Here is a 21,519-nt window from a genome sequence, read left to right as displayed (position 1 = left end):
AAACTTAGGATGCTGGCCGGTGTATAGCGGGGTTAAGGGGAATCTCGTTGTAGCAGTTGTACAAGTACACACACACACGCACACACCCATATACAAGTACTTGTAGAGTACACAAAGTACTCACAGCCGTGTGTATATTATCGTCATCAGATGGTGGCAAAAGGAGGAGGCAGCGACACACAGAAAGAGAGAGAGAGTATGTGTGTGTTTTCATTGTGGAATATTTTTCCGTTAAGCGAAAAATTTTACTCAGTTGGAGAGGTGTGTGCCGCAGAGATGGAAGTTTTCTATTAATAATAAATAACGATTTAGAAACCACTTTAAATTTGGTAATTTCGAACTTGGAGACATTTAAAGGAATGTTGTTGGACTAATATAACAAGGAATGGGCTGAACTGAATGAAAGACATCAAATTATGAAAATAGGACAAGATCGAGTCAAAATATGGCAACCCTGTAAAAAGACGTCTGTTGTTACGATAACATAACAACATAGTTACCAATGTTAACTGATATAAACCGCTAAGGCACATTTTTGTAAAGATCTACGGAATAGAATTTTGAAACCAAAATTTTGGATTTTTCAAAACTTTTTTTTTTACATGCTTCTGTCATGATCTGTTACTCTGTGTATTGTAGACACAAACCATTTGCTCAAAATGCATTTTGTCTAGTCTTTGCCATTTTGGGTCTATGATTGAATAAGCCTGACATTTTCATACCCTCCACCTTGAAAAGGAGGGTACATCAACGTTGACATTCCGTTTGTAATATCCCTAAATATTCGTCGCAGACCCCATAAGGTATAAATATTCATGATCAGCATAAAATTCTAATTCGATTTAACAATGCCCGTCAGTCTGAAATCAATTGAAATCACGATACAGCCCATATTATTTGATCTTCACACTTTGGCACATCAATTTGTATTGTGCCTAGGATGGCTGGTATTAAAAATGAGATATATTCTGGTACGTTCTGGTATAGCCGGCATATAAAGGTACCTTGCAGTATTCCGTATTTGGATGTTTTTATACCCTTAGCCATGTGGCTGCAGAGGATATACAGGGTGAAATTAAAAAAACTGCAACCAATTTCAGACTTCTGTCATTTCTAAGCCACTCGTCCGACAGCTGTTAAAATTATTCCAGTGACAGCTCATTATATTGTTTACAAGTGTACAAAAGCATTTTGGTGATAATTTTCCAGAAAAAAAGTTACTCGTGATGGAATTCAAGCGTGATAGTGTGATTTCTTTATATTTCGTCGGAAAACCGCAAGTGGCTATAGTTAGAGCACTCCAGCATTAAAATGTGAATAAATCTTTTGTACCTCATGTCTCCATAGTTCGCTGCCGTGATACTTGTAGCGTAGCCCGACGTCAAGGAAGTGGACGAAAGAAAACAGCAACATCAGCAGAAAGTAAAGAAGTGACTTGATCGAAACCCGCGTCTCTGTAGCCCAAAAATAGGCTCGTGAGCTGAGCATATCGCTATATTCCATTCGGCAAATATTGAAAAATGAGCTCGGGGTAAAGCCATTTATATTCCAAAAAATTCCAGAACTTATAACGCAACAGAAAGAAAATAGACTCAAAAGAGCTAAAGAGTTGCTTCGCTTGGCCGAAAGTGGTGAACTGTCGAATTTGGTTTTCTCCGTCTCCGATGAGAAAACATTCGTTGTCCAGCAGTTTGTAAGCAAACAAAAAATGATCGTGTTTACCTGCCAAAGGCGTCAGCTGAAAATGTGCACCTTCGGTTGGCCACCAGAACTCAGGCGCCTGTCATGGTGATTGTGTGGGCCGCCATAACAGCCGATGGTTGCTCTCCGCTCGTATTGATCAAACGTGGCATTAGAATAAATGCCGAATATTATCGCGAAAATATTCTGGAGGGTGTATTAAAGCCTTGGGAATGCAAACATTTTGGCCGCAGACCTTGGACATTCCAGCAGGACTCAGCACCAATGGTTACAAAATGAGGTTCCTTGCTTCATTTCCAGCGTACAATGGCCACCAAAATCTCCGGATATCAATCTCCGTTGGACTATTGTGTCTGGAGAATTTGGAAAGCAGGGTTGGCACTAAAAAATACCAAAGTGTCGATCACCTCAAGCAAGCGCTTCGCTGGGAATGGGCAAAAATACCGCAGAGCAACATTCAGGCAGCGTGTGAAGGTTTCATTGGCCGTTTGAAGGCCATTATTCGTGCCAAAGGTGACCAATTCGAACAAATCTAAATTTATTCTAAAATTTTAAGCTATTTCGTTGAATAAATTAAAAAAATTGTAAAAATTACGGCGTTTGCATTTTTTGCAGTTTTTTTATCTCACATTGTAGGTCCACGATATCGTTTATCCCCCATACAACGGAACCTCCCAATATTCGGTATTTTGATGATTTTAGCGACATTATTCAACGGAGTTGTTTCAAATTAAGAGTTCGTAATGGGAACTACAGTCTATAACAGAAAATTGTCTATGCAGGTCCAGGTCTTCATATAGGCCCCATAAATCGGCACTACACTTGATTCGGCATTTGTATGATTTTAGCGACATTATTCACCGGAATTGTTTCGAATTTCGTATTTGAAGTTCGGAATCGTTACTACAGCAAATGACAAAAATATTATTTATGCAGGTTCTCGTCTTCGTTTTTTTGTTTGTAACAGGCAAAAGGGAACGAGATAGACCCATAGTTCCTTTTGATGATCTGCATAGAATCACATTCTGAGTCGATTTATGCATGTCCGTCCGTCCGTCCGTCTGTCCATGTATTTTTGTAAACAAAGTACTGTTTGCATTTATTACCCGATCCAGAGGAAATTTTGCACAAATCATTTGTTTGGCTCAAGGACGAACCCTATTGAAATTGGAGATAATCGGTCAAAATTTAGATATAGCTCCCATATATATCTTCGTCCGATTTGCCTTTTATTGTGCACCTAACGTGTAATATCAGTCCGAATAGTATGGAATTTTGCACGTACGATCAGATTGGACCTCAAAATAAGTATGCCAAATTTGATCGAAATCGGTTCAGATATAGCTATAGCTCCCATATATATTTTTCATCCGATTTGTTATTTTTGTCCTCCGCAGTTGTAATATGCACTCTGTAACAACAATATTTGGAGAAATATATCAAATATAGCTCAGAAATACATTTGCTAAATTTAATCGAGATCGGTTCAGATTTGGATATAGCTCCCATATATAACTTCGTCCGATTTACCTTTGATTGTCCACCAAACGTCTAATATTTGTCTAAATGGTATGGAATTTGGCACTTACAACGAATTGAGTCTAGAAGCTAGTATGTCAAATTTGGTAAAGATCGGTTCACATATATAGCTATAGCTCCCATATATACTGTTCATCCGATTTGTTATATTTGTTACCCACAGCCGTAAAATGCACTCCGTAACAATGATATTCAGGGAAATACATCAAATACAGCTCAGAAATATCTTTGCCAAATTTTATCGAGATCGATTCAGATTTGGATATAGCTCCCATATATATTTTTATCCGATTTCAAATTAATTGTGCACCAAATGGACAATACAAGTCCGAATTGAAGAGATACAAATGCTTCGGCATATTTAGTCCTTTAAACTTTAAATTATAATTATAATCATAGCGTGTATGATTGAATTCTCCCATAAAAACTTTTAATTGTTATGCGCAGCTCTACTAAATTAGCAAAGTGGTGTAGGGTATCATAAAGTCGGCCCGCCCGACTTTAAGGCTTTCTTTACTGTTTTTTTTTTTGTTTTTTTTTTTTTTTTTTTTTTTTTTTTGTAAAATATGGTAGATTCTTGGATTTTCTGGAACAAAGTTTTAGATGTTTAAAATTCCCAACCCTGGCAATTTGTGTGATATATTGCATGTTCGTACTGAGAGTAAATACAAAAAAACCAGATACTCTCAAAGTGAGAACCCCCCATTGCAAATGAAAACAAAAAACGGCAAATATTCAACAACAGCTGCAACAACAACAAAAAACTACAAATTGTGGCACCATCAGCACTGGAAATGTGTGTGTGGCTCTGTGAATGTAAAATATATATCTCAATGTGACCGCCGAGAGAATTGAGTGTGAGCAAACAGAGTGGCACACACACACGTGCACACACATGTTTGTTGTCTTAAATGTCATCCAGGAGGAAAATCGAGGTCTTTTCTTAAATTTGATGTTTATGCCGAGTCGGGCAACATTCAAACGCCAGTGGTGGAAGTGTTAAAAACAACTAAAGGAATAATAAGCGCGCAACACCAAAAACGGAAAGAGAGCTATTGAAAAATTATTATTCAAAAGAAGGAAAAAAAAAAATCAAAACAGAAAACAAATTTCACACCCAGTATTGCTGTTTGACAGATTTAGACAAATGCAGTTTAAAAATAAACAAAACAAATCACAATAAAAGTGCACTAAAAATAACAAAAAAAAAATTGACAATAATATTTTCTCGAGTGTAAACAAGAAATAAATTATTTCAGCGCAAAAAAGGAATATCAATTAATTACAAATGTGAGTAGAAATTACAATAATTTATGGATATTTATGGTAATTTGTGGAAATTTGAAGAACAAATGTGAAGTTGTGTGTTGATGTGATGTTGGTCGAAAAATAAATTTTTTGGTGGAATTATTTTTTTTTTGTCAAAAAATAGTTTTGGATAAAAAAAGAACAAATGCCATTTTGAGTGAAAATTTTGTTTGTGTCGTAAATTTGTTGGAAAAAAATGTTGGTAGAATTTTTTTCTGGTCGGAACTTTGTTGGTCAAAAAAAGAATGTCATTTAAAGTAAACATTTTGTTTGTAAAGTGTATTCAATCGAGAAAAAATTTTGTATAGCGAATTTTATAGAAGAAATTTTGATCGAATTTTTTTTTGGTTTGAAAAAAAAATTTGGTCGAATTTTTTTCTGGTCGAAATTTTTTTGGTCCACAAAAAAAAAATGTCATTTAAAGTTAACATTTTATTTGTAAAGTGAATTCAATCGAAACAATTTTTTGTATAGCGAATTTTATAGAAGAAATTTTGGTCGATTTTTTTTTTTGGTTTGGAAAAAAAATTTGGTAGAATTCTTTTCTGGTCGAAATTTTTTTGGTCCACAAAAAAAAATGTCATTTAAAGTAAACATTTTGTTTGTAAAGTGAATTCAATCGAAACAATTTTTTGTATAGTGAATTTGATAGAAGAAATTTTGGTCGATTTTTTTTTTGGTTTGGAAAAAAAATTGGTAGAATTTTTTTCTGGTCAAAACTTTATTGGTCCAAAAAAAATGTAATTTAAAGTAAACATTTTGTTTGTAAAGTGAATTCAATCGAAACAATTTTTTGTATAGTGAAAAAATTTTGGTAGAAAAAAAATTTTGGTCGAATTTTTTTTTGGTTCAAAACAAGGAATGTCATTTGGAGTAAACATTTTCTGTGCCAAGTGAATTTAATCAAAAAAAAAAAAAAAAAATTTTTTGGTATAATTTTTTTTGGTCGAAAAAATATTTTGGCCCAAAAATTTTTTGGTCGATTTTTTTTGGTAATTTTTTTTGTTTTTTCATTTAAAGCAATGTGTTCAATCATGAAATAAATTTTTGCTGACTTGTAAATTCCCCCACCAAAAAAAACTTACACGTGCCGTTGATATTTATAGTAATCAATGTATGTGTGTGTGTGTGTGCCAGACTGTCTGTGTGCGTGTTTGCACGCTGAATTTTAAAATGTCAAAGACACTACAGCTATGTTTTGCTACATAAAAAAAAAACACGAGACTTTGACTCCACGTAGCCATGTATTTATGTAGCATTAGACCCATATCTGAAAAACAAGAGAATGGAAAAACATTCAATGATTCATAAGTTTTGTGCCCTCTCATTTGGTTTTTTTCGGTGAAGGCGTCAATGAATGCTATTGTGTGTGTGTGGGTTTCTTTTCAGAACCCTCCTTTTGGACCAACAATCTTCCTCTCCCTCTTTTTTGCCGTTTATGAAAGGGGTTTCTTGGAACAAGAAGTAGTTTCCGCCAAATAAAACATGTTTCTTCATGATAAGAGTTAAACGCGACTGACGGGAAGAGCCGCAAAATATTTACCCAAGTGTTTTTGTTGTTGTTGTTTTTTTTTTTCATTCAATTACTAAAAATTTCTGATGCTGGTGAAATTCTATTGATAAGGCCTCGAAGTTGAATTAAACTGTTGTGAATGGGGGTGTAGAGGAATGCGGTAAATTTCCCCTAAAGCGGGGAGTTAAAGAATGGAAAATAAAGATTTCGAAATTTTGGTCAAGTTTTAGACGTCTTGTTTAAAATGGGTGCCATATGAAAGATTTCAATGATTGGGCGCCAAAAGAATGAAGGATCTACAAACGTCACCACAAACTTCAGTATGACATTATATCTGTAATGTCCAGTATTATGCCAAGGAAGCAAACAGATCACCATAAAAACGTCTATTCTGAAAACAAACACTGAATTGAAAGCGGTAGAATGATATTCACCATCATTGGCGAACATAGGTGATTGATACCCCACATCGGGCGCCATTTGAAACAAACCAGAAGAAAAAGCTTATAAAGAAAAAAATGTCATCAAATGTTGTATCTGAAATTTTTGAATTTAAAAAAAAAGTTGAGCCCCACACCGGGCGCCATATTCAACGCAATGCGCTGCATAGCAGTGCCGAAGAAGCGTTCATTTCAGACGTCGTATATTGGGCACCAAGAGGAAAGTCATTCGCTATAGGAAATTTTGTGAACCTTATCAAAGTCTTTGGTGACATACGTCGGGCGCCACTATCATATAAATCGATACAAGAGTAATTTCTCGAGAGGCTATGGTGCCGGCGTAGATGTTTTCTCCTAGAAAGCAAACATATGATCTGAGTTGAAGCTTCCCGAACGAGGCAGTGTATTTTTGGCGGATATACAGATCAGAGAAAAACTTCAGCACTATTTAACCAAACGGTATGGCACTATTTAGCGAAAGCTCTCCTATCTTTAAAAAATGACCATGACTTGTAAAAAAAAGTAAGAAAGCAAAAGTTTAGTAGAGGTACCCCCGGTTGGGCGCCATTTGAAATGCACTTCGTTGTAAAAACATAATCACATAAAAATATATAAGAGCGATTTCAAAATAAGTTTTGGAATAGGTTCGTATTTTTCTCATAAAAAGTAAACATGTCATCCTGACTAAAGCTTTCCGAACAAGGCAGAGTTTTTGGTCATACAAATACTTCAACAATATCTACACCAAACAATATAGAAGCATTTGGCACCAACTCTGTCATGTACCTCACGTTGGGCGCCATATGAATGAACTTCTTCGCTATGAAGGATTTCTAGATAGATTATCCCTTAGCTACATCGGGCGCAACCAGTTGCATGAATCACGTATTGAAATTATTTTTTTATTAAAATTTTACAATTCTTTTAATTGAATCCTTTCGAAGACAAAAAATCGTCAACCTTATTAGAGGTACCCTCGTTGGGTGCCATTTAAAATTCACTTTCTTGTGAAGGAATTCTAGATAGACTATGCATCTTATTGATACTCGGTACAAAAATTCTCGGGTTCCAAAAGAGCAAGGTTCCCACTAAGCCAAGGAGACGTCATGGCTTGGAATCTACAAGGCTGTTGGTTACATTGGGCGCCACCAGTTGTATGTGATCAAAAATTTTAATGCATTCTTCTATCCGATATTTACAATCCTTTTATTCGAATCCGATATGAAAAGAATTACATATTCATTGAAGGTGGTGCCCCACATCGGGCGCCACTAATTGCATGTGATAAAACATTCAAGTTCCTTTTTCTATTCGGTTCTTTTGGTCGAAACTGATTGGGGAAAAAATCAAACTTCATTGGAGGTGCCCCACATTGGGCGCCATATGAAACGTACTTTACCACAAGAGAATAAGTTCAATAGCTCATGTCTATCTTTAAGGACAAACGAATTATAAAAAAAGAAAACACTTAAAAAATCAAGACATTTAGAAAATAATAACCTAAAAATTGATTTTCCAAATGATTTGCGAGACTTTATTTTAAATGAGTTTTTAACGATCGAAAAGCATTATTTTTATTTATTGAAAGTATGGAACATATGTTCCCCTAAAGTGTCCATAAATCACCAACATTATGACTTCCGACCGTCAACACTTAAACAAATACTGTCGTATCATACATTTCCATTTAATTTTAAAGGGTTTTCCAATTTTCCCATTGGTATGCACTTAAACAATGTGTGTTTCTAGCCACTTGAAGTAGTGATTTATCTCTGGCACATTGTTGAGTTTATCTACGGCACTTTATGCTGGTGTCACACATTGAAGACTGAAGATTTCAAAAAATCCCGCATGTGTCAGACACATGTTGCTGTAAAAAACAACCCCTAAAGCAAAAAAAAAAAAAAAAATCTGTAAAACCTAAAGCCATAGACATTCCAAACCTAAGAGATCAATATCTCGAATTGCCACTTGGGCCATTGACATTTTAGTTTCGGTTGATTACGTTTTGTTTGGTTTTGGAAATTTGGATTTAAATTTAAAATTGAATTTAAAATTGAATTTAAATTTGTAAATTTCCAAAACAAAAAAAAATCCATTGAAACAGGTTAGGCCTCTTTTTTCTCATTGAAAAGTTCAAGGTTTTTTTGTTCTTTTTTTTTTTTTTTTTTTTTGAATTTTAAAATTTTTATTTATTGGAACAAACACATGACGTTATCTTGTCAGGGAGAGGGAGGGGCTATTAAAAGAAAAATCGCCAGACTTGAAAGATATGTAGATTTAATCGTCTTTCATAAAATGCATTGGCGTCATGACAAAAAAAACCAAAAAAACAACAACAAAAATGAGATAACGATAAATTTTATGCGGAAATATATTTCGAAATATTTGTATAAATGTATGTACGAAATGACTACGTAAAATTAAAATACAGGGTGAGATTTAAAAAAATCTGCAACAAAGTCAAAGGCCATATTTTTTACATTTTTTTTTTTAAATTTTATTGAATGAAAGCAAAAAAATGTCGGAAATAGCATCAAATTCTAAAATAAGTTCAGGTTTATTCGCATTGGTCACCTTTGCCACGAATTATGGCCTTCACACGGCCAAAAGGAAACCGTCACACTATGCCCGAATGTTGCTCTGCGGTATTTTGGCCCATTCCCGGCAAAGCACTTGCTTGAGGTGATCGACAATTGGGTATTTTTTAGAGCCAACCCTGCTTTCCAAAATACTCCAGACACAATAGTCCAACGGAGATTGGTATCCGGAGATTTTGGTGGCCATTGTGCCCTGGAAATGAAGCGAGGAACCTCATTTTGTAACCATTCTGGGGTGGCGCGTGCTGAGTGCGATGTTGCTGAGTCCCGTTGGAATGCCCAAGGTCTGCGGCCAAAATGTTTGCGTGCCCAAGGCTTTAATACACCCTGCAGAATATTTTCGCCATAAAATTCGGCATTTATTCTGATGCCACGGTCGATTTTTTACGAGCGGAGAGCGACCATCGGCGGCTCACATCATTACCATGACCGGCACTTGAGTTCTGGTGGCCAACCGAAGGTGCACATTTTCAGCTGACCTCTTTGGCAAGTAAACACGATCATTTTGTTTGTTTCTAAAAATTTCTGGACAACGAATGTTTTCTCATCGGGGACGGAGAAAACCAAATTCGGCAGTTCACCACTTTCGGCCAAGCGAAGCAACTCTTTAGCTCTTTTGAGTCTATTTTCTTTCTGTTGCGGTATAAGTTCTTGCACTTTTTGCGATTTCAATGGCTTTACCCCGAGTTCATTTTTCAATATTTGCCGAATGGAATATTGCGATATGTTCAGCTAATGAGCGATGGTACAAGACACAAAAGATTTATTCACATTTAAATCCGGGAGAGCTCGATACGATAGCCACTTGTGGTTTTCCAGCCAAATATAAAAAAATCACATTATCGCGCTTGAATTCCATCTCGAATAACTTTTTTCTGGAAAATTATATAATGAGCTGTCACTGGAATAATTTTAACAGCTGTCGGACGAGTGGCTTAGCCCCGCAGGGTTTTTATGTAAATTCTATGGAAATTTTATCAAATTCACAATTTTGAAAAAAAATTAAAGAAAAAAAATTTTAATTCTCAATATAACTGCTTTTATATTTGTTCAGAATGAAAGAAAAAAAATTGCTCAAAAAATTCCAAAACTTGCCTTCCTTGAACACCCATTACATGACAAAGCATTACCAAATCCATAAAAAATGTCCTTAACTTTTTCTGAAGGTCATGCAAGAGTTTATTTAAAATAAAATTGTTTGAAATTGCAAAATTCATTTAAGTGTGGAAAATACATATGTTCGATATGGTCATTGTGCATTATTTTGTGTAAATATGTATCCACTTCCCCACACACACACATACCAAACAATGGCTAGACATCTATACAAACAAATAAAAAATAGCGTTTCAAAAATGAATTATTTTCAATAACAAAAAAAAAATAGAAAAAAAAAATGACGAACAAAAATTAAAACAAAGTCAGTAATCACATGTTTGTGTCACTTCCACGAAAATGACAGCACTTGAAAAACGCCAACCAACCAGCCCCCACACTTGGGGCGATAATATCAGGCGTTTGTCGACCGTCTATAACCCAAAGACCCACGACAATGAAACAAAAAAAAAATGAAATGAAACAAAAAATAATGATAAGGGGGGCCAAAGCTAGAGCAAAAGGGGGAGGGAATGAGAGAATGCTTGGCAATTTGTATATTGGCAATAATTATCCGTCGCACACACACACACATTCACAGATTTTTTTTTTAATTTTTCTATTTTTGCTTTTACATGCAAAAATGTTGAAAAAAATAAAAAATGAAAAAAAATTTAATGAATATGAATTTTCAATATTTTTTTTCGTTTTCTCATTTCAGCAAGACAGTTCAAGGCGCAGTATTTAAGCTAACGGACAAAATAAGAAAAAACCACATATTTCTTTAAGGCAAAAAAAAAATCAAAAGAAAACAAGTTTACAAGTGAGACAAAGCATATCTACTTGTCGTAAAAATTCCCGAAATTGATTCCACGAAGGAAGTGTTACAATAAAAAAAACAAGGTGCGTGTGTGATTCCAGACACGTAGATATCAAACTCGGCAAACGAAGCTAAAGAGGCAGAAAGGTAGGTAAATCGAACTACTCAATGCCATAAAACGACTTATTATTAACACACTTTACTCATAAAACATACACATTACACACTTGCATACACTTTACAAATAACAACAACGACAAAACTTGTGAATGCAAGCCACCCAGTTGCCCCCTTCCTTTCTCCCTCACAACACTCCATAAAATAAACACCCAGTAAATCATGAGGCCAAGCAACATACACAGCAAAGAGACGAGCCCCGTTTTTTTCCATTTCATTTCATTATCCACCATCTCATCTCATAAATGCACATACCCATCAACGTACAGACAAGAGGCAAAAGTCTAGTGCCAAGAGATTGCAACACACACCCCCCAAATAAAACAAAAGAAAAGAAAAACTTGCATGAAGAAACAAGTACTTACCACATTCCAGTGTGACTTTAGAAAAAAAGCAAAACACATACATACTCATGAGATAATAATAATAGTTCTCTTTTCCCTTTGCCCCAAACAAACGTAAAACGCCAACTCAATTCATAAATATACCCAGCAAAACACAGGCCCACACACACACATACATTACACGACAGAGCAATAATAACAACAACAAGTACGAGAAAACTGTTATACTCATAGTCATACGATTTTACAACAAGACAGACAGACAGGCAGGCATGCTCTTGGGCTTCCGCTCATACACTCTTCTCTTTATTTACATCTACCGTTGTTAAGGCAATGGGAATGAGAATCTCTTTCCTTAAGAGCAAAATTGCAAAAGGAGATAATTTAATAGAAAACTAAATCACATTTTGTTTAATATTTTGAAATATATTTTTTTAAAAATTTAAAACAAAAATAAAGCAAATTATTAAAAGAAGAATAAATAAATAATGCATAAACATTGATTTTTTGGTGATTCAACAAAAACTAAGAGAATTTAAAGGATGTGCTTGAAACATCAATAAACCGGCATATATACGGATAATTTTCAATAATTGTTTTTGTATATAAATTTTTGATATATAATAAGTAAAAAATTTACTTGAAAAAATTAATTTTATAAATCGTTTAAGAATTTCTCTTTCGTTGTTATGGCTGTATTCGCTTAAAATATTTAAAAAAAACAAAACATTTTGTTTAATATTTTGAAATATTATTTTTTTAAAAATTTAAAACAAAAATAAAGCAAATTATTAAAAAAAAGAATAAATAAATAATATAAATATAAATAAATAATAATAACAAAAACTAAGAGAATTTAAAGGATGTGCTTGAAACATCAATAAATCGGCATATACGGATAATTTTCAATAATTGTTTCTGTAAATAAATAAGTAAACAATTTACTTGAAAAAATTAATTTTAAAAATCGTTTAAGAATTTCTCTTTCATTGTTATGGCTGTATTCGCTTAAAATATTTAAAAAAAGTAAAAAATTGTCTGGAAAAATTTATTTTAAAATTCTTTAAAGAATTTTTTTATTGATTATGGCTAGAACCATAGCTGACAGCATCACTGTATTAAATTGCCCACTTTTCATTTTCATAGCCAGCATTCGCGTAGATTTTGCCGATGTCTTAAAGAATTTGTAATAAAAAGTGGACAGGTTAGCAAACACACACACCCACACATCAATTTTCCATTTGTGTTACTTTGGAAGGGACACTTGTGACACTCACATTTTTCCAAAACAATGTAGTTTTATAAATGCAAACTTCCAATGTAAATAAAACTCAGAGAGAGACAAAATAAGAGAGCAAATATTTTTAAGATAACTTAAAGAGCTTTGAATGGAATTTTAATAAATTATTCCTATTTATTTTTAGCGGAAAAAAGAAAATTTGGAATAATTATCGGATGATTTATGGCTAGAATATTTTGTTGTTGTAATATTGTAAATTGGGGGTATATTTTAATCTTTAAGGTAAGAACATAAGTAGCCGGCTGACATTTTCGAAGCAAAAGGAGTGTTGTTTGATTTAGTTAAATTTCAGCTAATAATTCAATATTGACATCACTTGGAACTATTCCTTTTCCGTTTGTACTACTTGGGGATTTATTTTTGTACAAGAATTTTGAAATCATTTTTAGTTTGGAAATCGCAAGCTGTAATATCAGAAATTCTTTTTATACCCTCAGCTGAAATAGGATATATATCAGTCGATACGGCCAAAACGTTCCTTATAGAAATAACGGTCCTGTTTCATAACATTTGGAGTCGATCTAGCGATGTCCGCCTGTCTGTCTAGTTGGCGGGTACGTAGGATAAATCTCGGAGCGAGTATCCGATTTGGTCCAAACATGGTACATTGTAATATTATTATCAAACTTAGATCGAGTTTGGAGATGGGCGATATCGGCCCACTCCTTCTGGTACCTCCCCCACAAAAAAGGCCGAAATATTCAAAGAAAATAATTTACTGCCCAGAAAGAGAAATGAAAATCCGATTTTACTTTAACTTTCTATCAACACAAGATCTGATGGCCGAGATCGGACTATTCCTTCTGGTGCCTCCCTTACAAAGGGTCAAAGTTTTGAATAACCAAAACGATTATAAAATCCAATATAAGCATCCGGTTCTCTTCATATTTCACACATCCAATTATTTCTACTAATACAAGATCTGCTCCGAAGAAGGGTTATATAGGTCCATTCCTTCTGGTACCTCCTTTTTAATTTGTTTTTTATACAAATTGTCGCTTTATTTTGTTTTTATGTTCATTAGAACGTCATTTTTTCATAAAAATTACTTCAAATTTAACTCTCTTAAAAAAAAACTACCAAACGCACTGTTGTATGTTTTAATAAAATTTTTAAATGTTTTAATTTACATTTTTCTCGATTTTTTATAAATTTTTTTCCTTTTCCACCTTTCACTATCTCCCTGTTTTTTTTTTTTTTTATAAAAATAATACAAATTATAATCCATAACAGCTAACATTGTGGCCTTCAACCTTTTGATTTACATGTGATAGGCCTCTTTCATGACAAATATATTCTCCTAATTTACCTTTTACAATTCTCTTATTTATTTACCCACAATGAATGCCTAACAAAATTCCAATGCTCTGACATTGTGGTGGACTCTCTTTTAGTTTGTAATTTACACATGTACACTCTTCTTTCCCCATCAAACTCCCTCCCTCCCACACACACACATAATGTGGATAAAAAATTATTCCAATGCTCTAAGTGTGTTGAGTTGATTCTCTCTCTGTGTTAAATGACTCTTGTAAATTACACAGTACTCATCTCTTTTCCCCTTCATTCCCCACACACACACTGTGTGGATACACGACACACATCACATAAAACCCCCCCTAACAACGAACGGGGCACGACGTAACAGAAAATCACTCATTCCATCGTTTACTCATACTAACACACACACACTTACATATACTATATATCCAAAGCCAATAACAACAACAACAACTATGTGTACATACAATAAGACAACTTTCCAGTATTCGTTTTACTAATAAATTGTCAATTTTGACCTTCAAGGTTCCTTCAAAAAAATCCAACAACGAACGGCGGCACACAACACACATCACAAGTCGTACTGGAGCTCTGAAACGGAGCAGACACAAAGTGTAAATCAAGCGGTTGCCAACAAAAGCAAGACGAGACAAGTCGTTGTAGCAAAGCAAAACAACATAAGACGGAAAGAAGACAAGTGTAGACGAAAGAAAAAAAAAAATATTTTTTTTTGGAGAAAAAGTAATACAAAAATAACAAAAAAAAAAGAAGCACAAACTATTAGCAACAACAACAAATATTGTTAATAATAATAATCATAGTTTGCTTGGAAGAGAGATCAACGTCGTCAAAGAGAGCGGAGTGTGTGACCAAACACCAACAACAACAACAACAACTAGACTACTACTAATATACATGACAGCTGGCTGTTTTAATTTTTTTTAGTGGGGTCGTTTGTCAAGCAACCAACCAACCAACCAATCAAGCAACTCTAACGTCCGCCGTTTCTTCGTTCGAGAATAAAAACTTTTATTAACAAAAATTTATGGAATTGATTCCGCTGTGAGCGTTTAAACGGAACGGTTGTGTCTCGTGTTAAATAGAAGAAGGCAAAGAATAACGCAACGAATTTGTAAAAAAAAAAAACTAAAGCAAAACTAAACAAACTAAAACAAAAAAAGACAAGGAATATAAAGAAGAAAAAAAAAACAACAAACTAAATACAAAGTTGATTTTGTGTGCTAGTAAATTTGTAATTAGCAAAAAAAAAAAAAAAAACGAAACAAAAACAAATTTCAAGAGCAAAATATCTAAGAAGAAAACAAAAAGCAAACAAAAATGGATAAAGAATTAAATGTGGCCATGCAAAATGCATCTATAAATGAATGCCTGAAAACGGCAACAACAACAGACTCATCGGCCAACGGCTGTTGCAGTAAACAGATTAGTGCCGCCACCCCTACCTCACCATCCACCAACACATTTGGCGCCCGCTGTCCACTGCCCAATGGCACTGTGGCTGCAGCAGCCCCCAAAACAAATGGCTGTTGTTGCAACTGTTCGGCAACTACAACAACAAAAACATCATCACCCTCATCTGCCACCATTGACCGCGATGAAACAGACCGATCGTCGTCAGCCACTGCTGCTGCCACATTTACACTTGGCGGCGAAGGCATCACTGGCCACAAAACCACAAATCCGCCGCCAGCAGCACCGACGACCACAGCACCTTTCGCCAATGCTAGTGTCGCGGAAAAACGCAAAATGGTGCACGAGTTATGTCAGCAATTGATACTCACGGATGAACAAATCGACGAGCTTACCTATCGTATCCTGCACGAAATCAAGCGCGGTCTGGCCAAGGATACGCACGCCAAGGCCAATGTCAAGTGTTTCGTCACCTACGTCCAGGATCTGCCCAACGGCAATGAGCGTGGCAAGTTCTTGGCCCTCGATTTGGGCGGTACAAATTTCCGTGTCCTGTTGATCCATCTGAAGGAGGATCATGATTTCCAAATGGAATCTCGCATCTATGCCATACCCCAGCACATTATGTTGGGTTCGGGTACCCAGCTGTTCGATCACATTGCCGAGTGTTTGTCCAACTTTATGGTGGAGCACAATGTCAAGAGTGAACGTTTGCCATTGGGTTTCACCTTTTCGTTCCCTCTCACCCAGTTGGGTTTGACCAAGGGCCTGTTGGTGACCTGGACCAAGGGTTTCAATTGTGCCGGTGTGGTCAACGAAGATGTGGTCCAGTTACTCAAAGATGCCATTGCCCGCCGCGGAGATGTCCAGATTGATGTGTGTGCCATTCTCAATGATACCACAGGCACCCTGATGTCCTGTGCCTGGAAGAATCACAACTGCAAGATTGGCCTGATTGTGGGCACGGGATCGAATGCCTGCTATGTTGAGCGCGTAGAGGAGGCTGAAATGTTTGATGGTGCCAGCAATGGCAAACCCCATGTCCTCATCAACACCGAATGGGGTGCCTTTGGTGACAATGGAGCCCTGGACTTTGTGCGCACCGAATTCGATGAAGAAGTGGATCGTCATTCCATTAATCCCGGCAAACAGGTATTCGAAAAAATGATTTCCGGCATGTACATGGGTGAGCTGGTGCGTCTGGCCATTGTGAAGATGGTCAATGCCGGCGTACTGTTCAAGGGCCAGGATTCGGATGTCCTGATGACACGTGGTCAATTCTTTACCAAATATGTTTCGGAAATTGAGGCCGATGAGCCGGGCACCTACACCAATTGCCGTCTGGTCTTGGAGGAATTGGGTCTGACCGAAGCCACCGACGATGACTGTGCCAATGTCCGTTATATCTGTGAATGTGTATCCCGAAGAGCTGCCCATCTGGTGTCGAGCGGTATTGCCTGTCTCATCAACAAAATGAACGAGCCCCACGTTACGGTGGGTGTGGACGGCAGTGTCTATCGTTTCCATCCCAAATTCCATACCCTGATGGTGGAGAAAATCTCACAGTTGGTCAAACCGGGCATTACATTCGATCTGATGCTGTCCGAAGATGGTTCGGGTCGTGGTGCTGCCCTTGTGGCAGCTGTGGCATGTCGTGAGGATAATTTGCCCAAAAAGAAAAAGGAATAAAGTGTGATGAAGTAAATAATTAATAAAAAAAGAAGAATAGAAAAACCAATAACAACAAAAAAGGTATTACAACAACAAGAAGAACATATTTTTTGTGCGAAGTAAAAAAAAGAGTTGAAAACAAAAAACAATAGAAAATGCGCTTTGAATATAAATGAAAAATGAAAAATAAAGAAAGGAAGGAAGTCATTAAAAGAAAATTTTGAAAATCTCCAAAGAGAGAGTTCTGGGTCCTTTGAGAAAAAAAAAAAAAAAAAAAAACAAATAAAGTTTAAAATGGCATTTTCCCGGATATTTGTTGTGGTTAAGTGAAGGAAGTACCTCTCCCCTAAAAAAAGAAAAAATAAATTGAGGTTAAGTTGAGTTTTGAAAATTAAAAAAAAAAATAAAATTGAATTTCAACAGAATTTTTTTAAGAAATTCTGAAAATATTGCAAATTTTTGAGAAAAAAAAAAGAATGCAAAAATTTTTAAAAAGGGATTCAAATATTTTTCTTTAATTCCTAACAAATTGAAATATTTTTACAAAAATCGAAATATTTAATTTTTTAAACACTTTAAGGAATCGGAAAAAAATTAAGAAAATTCCAAAAAAATCCCAATATTTTTAAAAATTTTAAAAAACAATTCAATTTTTTTAAATCTAAAAAAATCTTACAAAGTAACTCTCAAAAGACATTTGCGGTAAGAAATCCAAAAAAAAAAATTTTTTTAAAAGAAATTCCTTTTTTTTAAATTCAAATTTTTTTTTTTTAAATTCAATTTTTTTTTTTTTAAATTTCAAAATTTTTTTTTTAAATTTCAAAGAATTTTTTTTTTAAATTCCGATAAAAAATTCAAATATTTTTAAAATTTAAAAAAAACATCAAATATTCTTAAAATTTTTAAAAAATAAATCAAACATTTTCATGATTTTTTTTTAATTTTTAACAAATTTAAAAATGTTTCCAAAAAATCCCGAAAAAAAACATTTTTTTTTTAAATCCGAAAAAAAAACATTTTTTTTTTAAATCCGAAAAAAAATTAGAAAAATTCAAAAAAAAAATAATAAAAATAATTCATTCTTTTTCATTTTTTTTTAATTCTAAAAAAATTCAAATATTCTTTAAAAAAATTCCCAAGACACTTAACCACTGAGGGCTATTGAAAATGTAATTCTGAAAACAATATTCAAAACTATAGAAACAATTAAACAAACTTAAAAAAAAACAGTACCTGATAACAAAGAATAATACAATAAAAATAAAAAAAAAACACGAAGAAAGAAAATATTGAAAAAAAATGGTAAATTATTCAACGGTTAGAATTAATTTTGAAATAAAAAAACAAACCGTTCCTGTTTCTAAAACGTTATTTGGACTCTTCTTCTCCTTGAAAATTAAATGAAAAATCAAATTTGCACAAATTAAGAATTCCAAAAAACAAGAAATTGGTACTTAAAATTAAGCTCAAAAAAGACATTGTTTTTTTCAAAATTGTAAGATTTCAAAATTAAAAATTCCTACCACGTTCAAACCTCCTTACCCACCCAACCTTTCACCTCCTTGAAAGAGAAACAAAGCGCATCCATGATAGTTTATTTTTGAAAATAGTTTTTTGTTTTGATTTTTTTTTTTGAAAACTGAAAGAAAAAAATATCCTTTTTTTAAGTTTTATTTAAATTGTTTATTATTTTTTATTTTTTTAATTTTTATTATTAATTATCTAGTTATTGTAGTTGTTTAAGTTCTTTTAGTAGATAATTAGTTTTAATTTATTTTGTTAACTACTGTTTATGATTATTTTTTTTTATAATTTATAGAACATAAAGAAACTCAAATTTGGCTTTAAAACGATTTTATGAATATTACTAAGCAACAAAAAAAAAACCACAAAAGAGAAGTTGAGAAGAAAAAAATACAATTTATTATAACAAATTATTATTATTATTATTATTTAGATGTAATTGGCCTTAATTATTAGCACTATCTTTTTCCTCTCATCCTGAAAGAAAATAACAATATAAAGAAGAAGAAAAACAAGTATTGTACTATAACGAAAAAAAAAAGAAGAAGAAAAAAAAAAAAACAAAACAAACATTGTTGCTTTTGTTATTTTTAATTTTTTTATTATTTCCAAAAAAAAAAACAAATACCGGAAAAACAAATACAAAATTCTAGTGTAAAAATCTAGTAAAAAAAACAACAAAGAGTTTCTCATAGAAATTATTGTGGAAAAGTGGCATAAATTTGAAGAATGAAAAATGTATAAAAAAAAGAGAATTTGAAAAAAAAAACAGAAAAGATAACAACAACATCAAACATTTCAATATATACACAAAATACAAACCCTATTATATATAGAAAAAACAACAACAAAAAACCCTAAAAAATCAAATATCTCTATATATTAAAGCTTACTCTTATTTTTAACAACTAAGTTTAAAGAAACAAGAAAGAAAAAAAAACAAATAAAATATTTAATAAAAAAAAATCATGAAAACCCTAAAATTTCAAGATTTTTATTTCAAAAAAACCGAAAACCAAATCTCTTTAGAATTCAAATTGTTATTGATGATGATGATGGTGATGTAGATGACGATGATGATGATCATGATGTTATTGAAAAAAAATAAAAATAAAATATTGATAGACTAAATAAACGAAACGAAATCTAGAAGCCATTATCCATGCCACCACACCTCTCCTCTATCGATCTATGTATCCACTTTCCTCCCCCACCCCACCCCTCAATAATACCAACACAATAAAAAGAACCCACTGTGTAAAAAAAACGCTGAGACATTGTAAGATGTAGAAGACGAAATATATAAGTACAGAATATGAAGAAGCACATTTATATATATATATACAACAACAATAATAATAATAATAAATTATATGAAAACAAATGAAACAAAAATTAAAAACAAAATAAATATTATGAAATAAATAAAAACATAATTTATTTATAACAAAACCAAAAAAACGCAAATAGTTTAAATTGGTGTTTTATTTATTCGACAAACAGTTGGGGAAGGTCAAAAGTCGTGAAGGGGTCGACAAAATTAAATTTTTTCAAAAACTGCAGGGAAAATTTTGCAGATTATGGAAGTAGAGCTATATATAGATCCTGGAAATCCGAAAATAAATAGAAGTCACGTGTGTCGGCGTTTTTGAAATATTTGTCGCAAAATAACCTAAATTGAGGAGACAATTCCCCCCCCCCCCCTCTCTGCACTTTTGGAAATTTTCGGATTAAGATTCCATGGAATCCGTGCATTTTAGGTATAAAGTATTTTTGGCAGTTTTTGCAGATAAAAATACGGGGATTATTATGCAGGAAATGTTTAACCCTCCAACGAGTCACCGAAGGGAACACTTGGGCCCTCTTAAAAAAAAAAAAAAAAAAGTAAAAAAGCAGTTAAGTTCGGCAGGGCCGGACTTTTAATACCCTCCACCATTTGGAAGGAACTTGAAAAATTTAAAAAAAAAACTTCCAGAAACTAGCACTTAAATAAAAACTTTTATATGGAGACTATACGAAGACGTGGACCTGCTTACGAAATTTTTTGTCATAGGCTGTAGTACCCATCACGAACTTCAAATACCAAATTTGAAATAATTCCGGTGAATAATGTCGCTAAAATCATCAAAAATACCGAATATCGGGAGGTACGGGTATATGGTGGCTATATGAAGACATGGACTTGCATAGGCAATTTTCGGTCATTGGCTGTAGCATCCGTTACGAACTTCATATACCTAATTTGAAACAATTCCGGTGAATAATTTCGCTAAAATCATCAAAATACCGAATATCGGGAGGTACCTTTATATGGGGGCTACACCAAAACATGGACCTACATTACCCATTTTCAATACCAAAAGTCCTGCAGACATAATACACATTTGAGTAAAATTTTATCAACCTACTTTATTTCGTTCGGAAGTTAAAGTGATTTCCACAGACGGATAGACGGACGGACAACGCTAAATCGACATACAATTTTATGCTGATCAAGAATATATATATACTTTGTGGGGTCTAAAATGTATATTTCGAGGTGTTACAAACGGAATGACAAACTTAATATACCCTTTATTCTATGGTGGAGGGTATAAAAATATACGTTTAACGCTACTTCGTCAGCGAAAAGTCCACTTTAAAATTTTCGATTCGTTCCAAAAGTTTGTGTTGGGCCATTTTGCTACTCAAAATTCGCAATTTGTTCAGTTTGACACAATTTTTTTAATCAAAACTCGTATTCGTACTAAATTTTCAGACTCTCAAGGTTCTTTT

The 21,519-nt window shown here is 33.7% G+C and overlaps 1 protein-coding gene across 1 annotated transcript; it reads left to right on the top strand.

The window, feature by feature from the left end:
* The first annotated feature begins 4,207 nt into the window (after positions 1–4,207).
* On the top strand, positions 4,208–19,860 carry LOC105261744 (hexokinase type 2). The gene is made up of 3 exons (XM_059122059.1): positions 4,208–4,530; positions 10,918–11,163; positions 14,644–19,860. The coding sequence occupies exon 3, from the start codon at positions 15,457–15,459 to the stop codon at positions 17,236–17,238; it is 1,782 nt and encodes a 593-aa protein (XP_058978042.1). The 5' UTR covers positions 4,208–4,530; positions 10,918–11,163; positions 14,644–15,456; the 3' UTR covers positions 17,239–19,860.
* The last annotated feature ends 1,659 nt before the right edge of the window (positions 19,861–21,519 follow it).

This window comes from Musca domestica, unplaced genomic scaffold, assembly GCF_030504385.1.
Source record: "Musca domestica strain aabys unplaced genomic scaffold, Musca_domestica.polishedcontigs.V.1.1 2, whole genome shotgun sequence".
Lineage (NCBI taxonomy): Eukaryota > Metazoa > Arthropoda > Insecta > Diptera > Muscidae > Musca > Musca domestica.
This window is presented reverse-complemented; position numbering and strand designations above follow the sequence as displayed.

Excerpts from the sequence above, each read along its gene's own strand:
- LOC105261744 (XM_059122059.1), top strand. The coding sequence starts at position 15,457 with ATGGATAAAGAATTAAATGTGGCCATGCAAAATGCATCTATAAATGAA.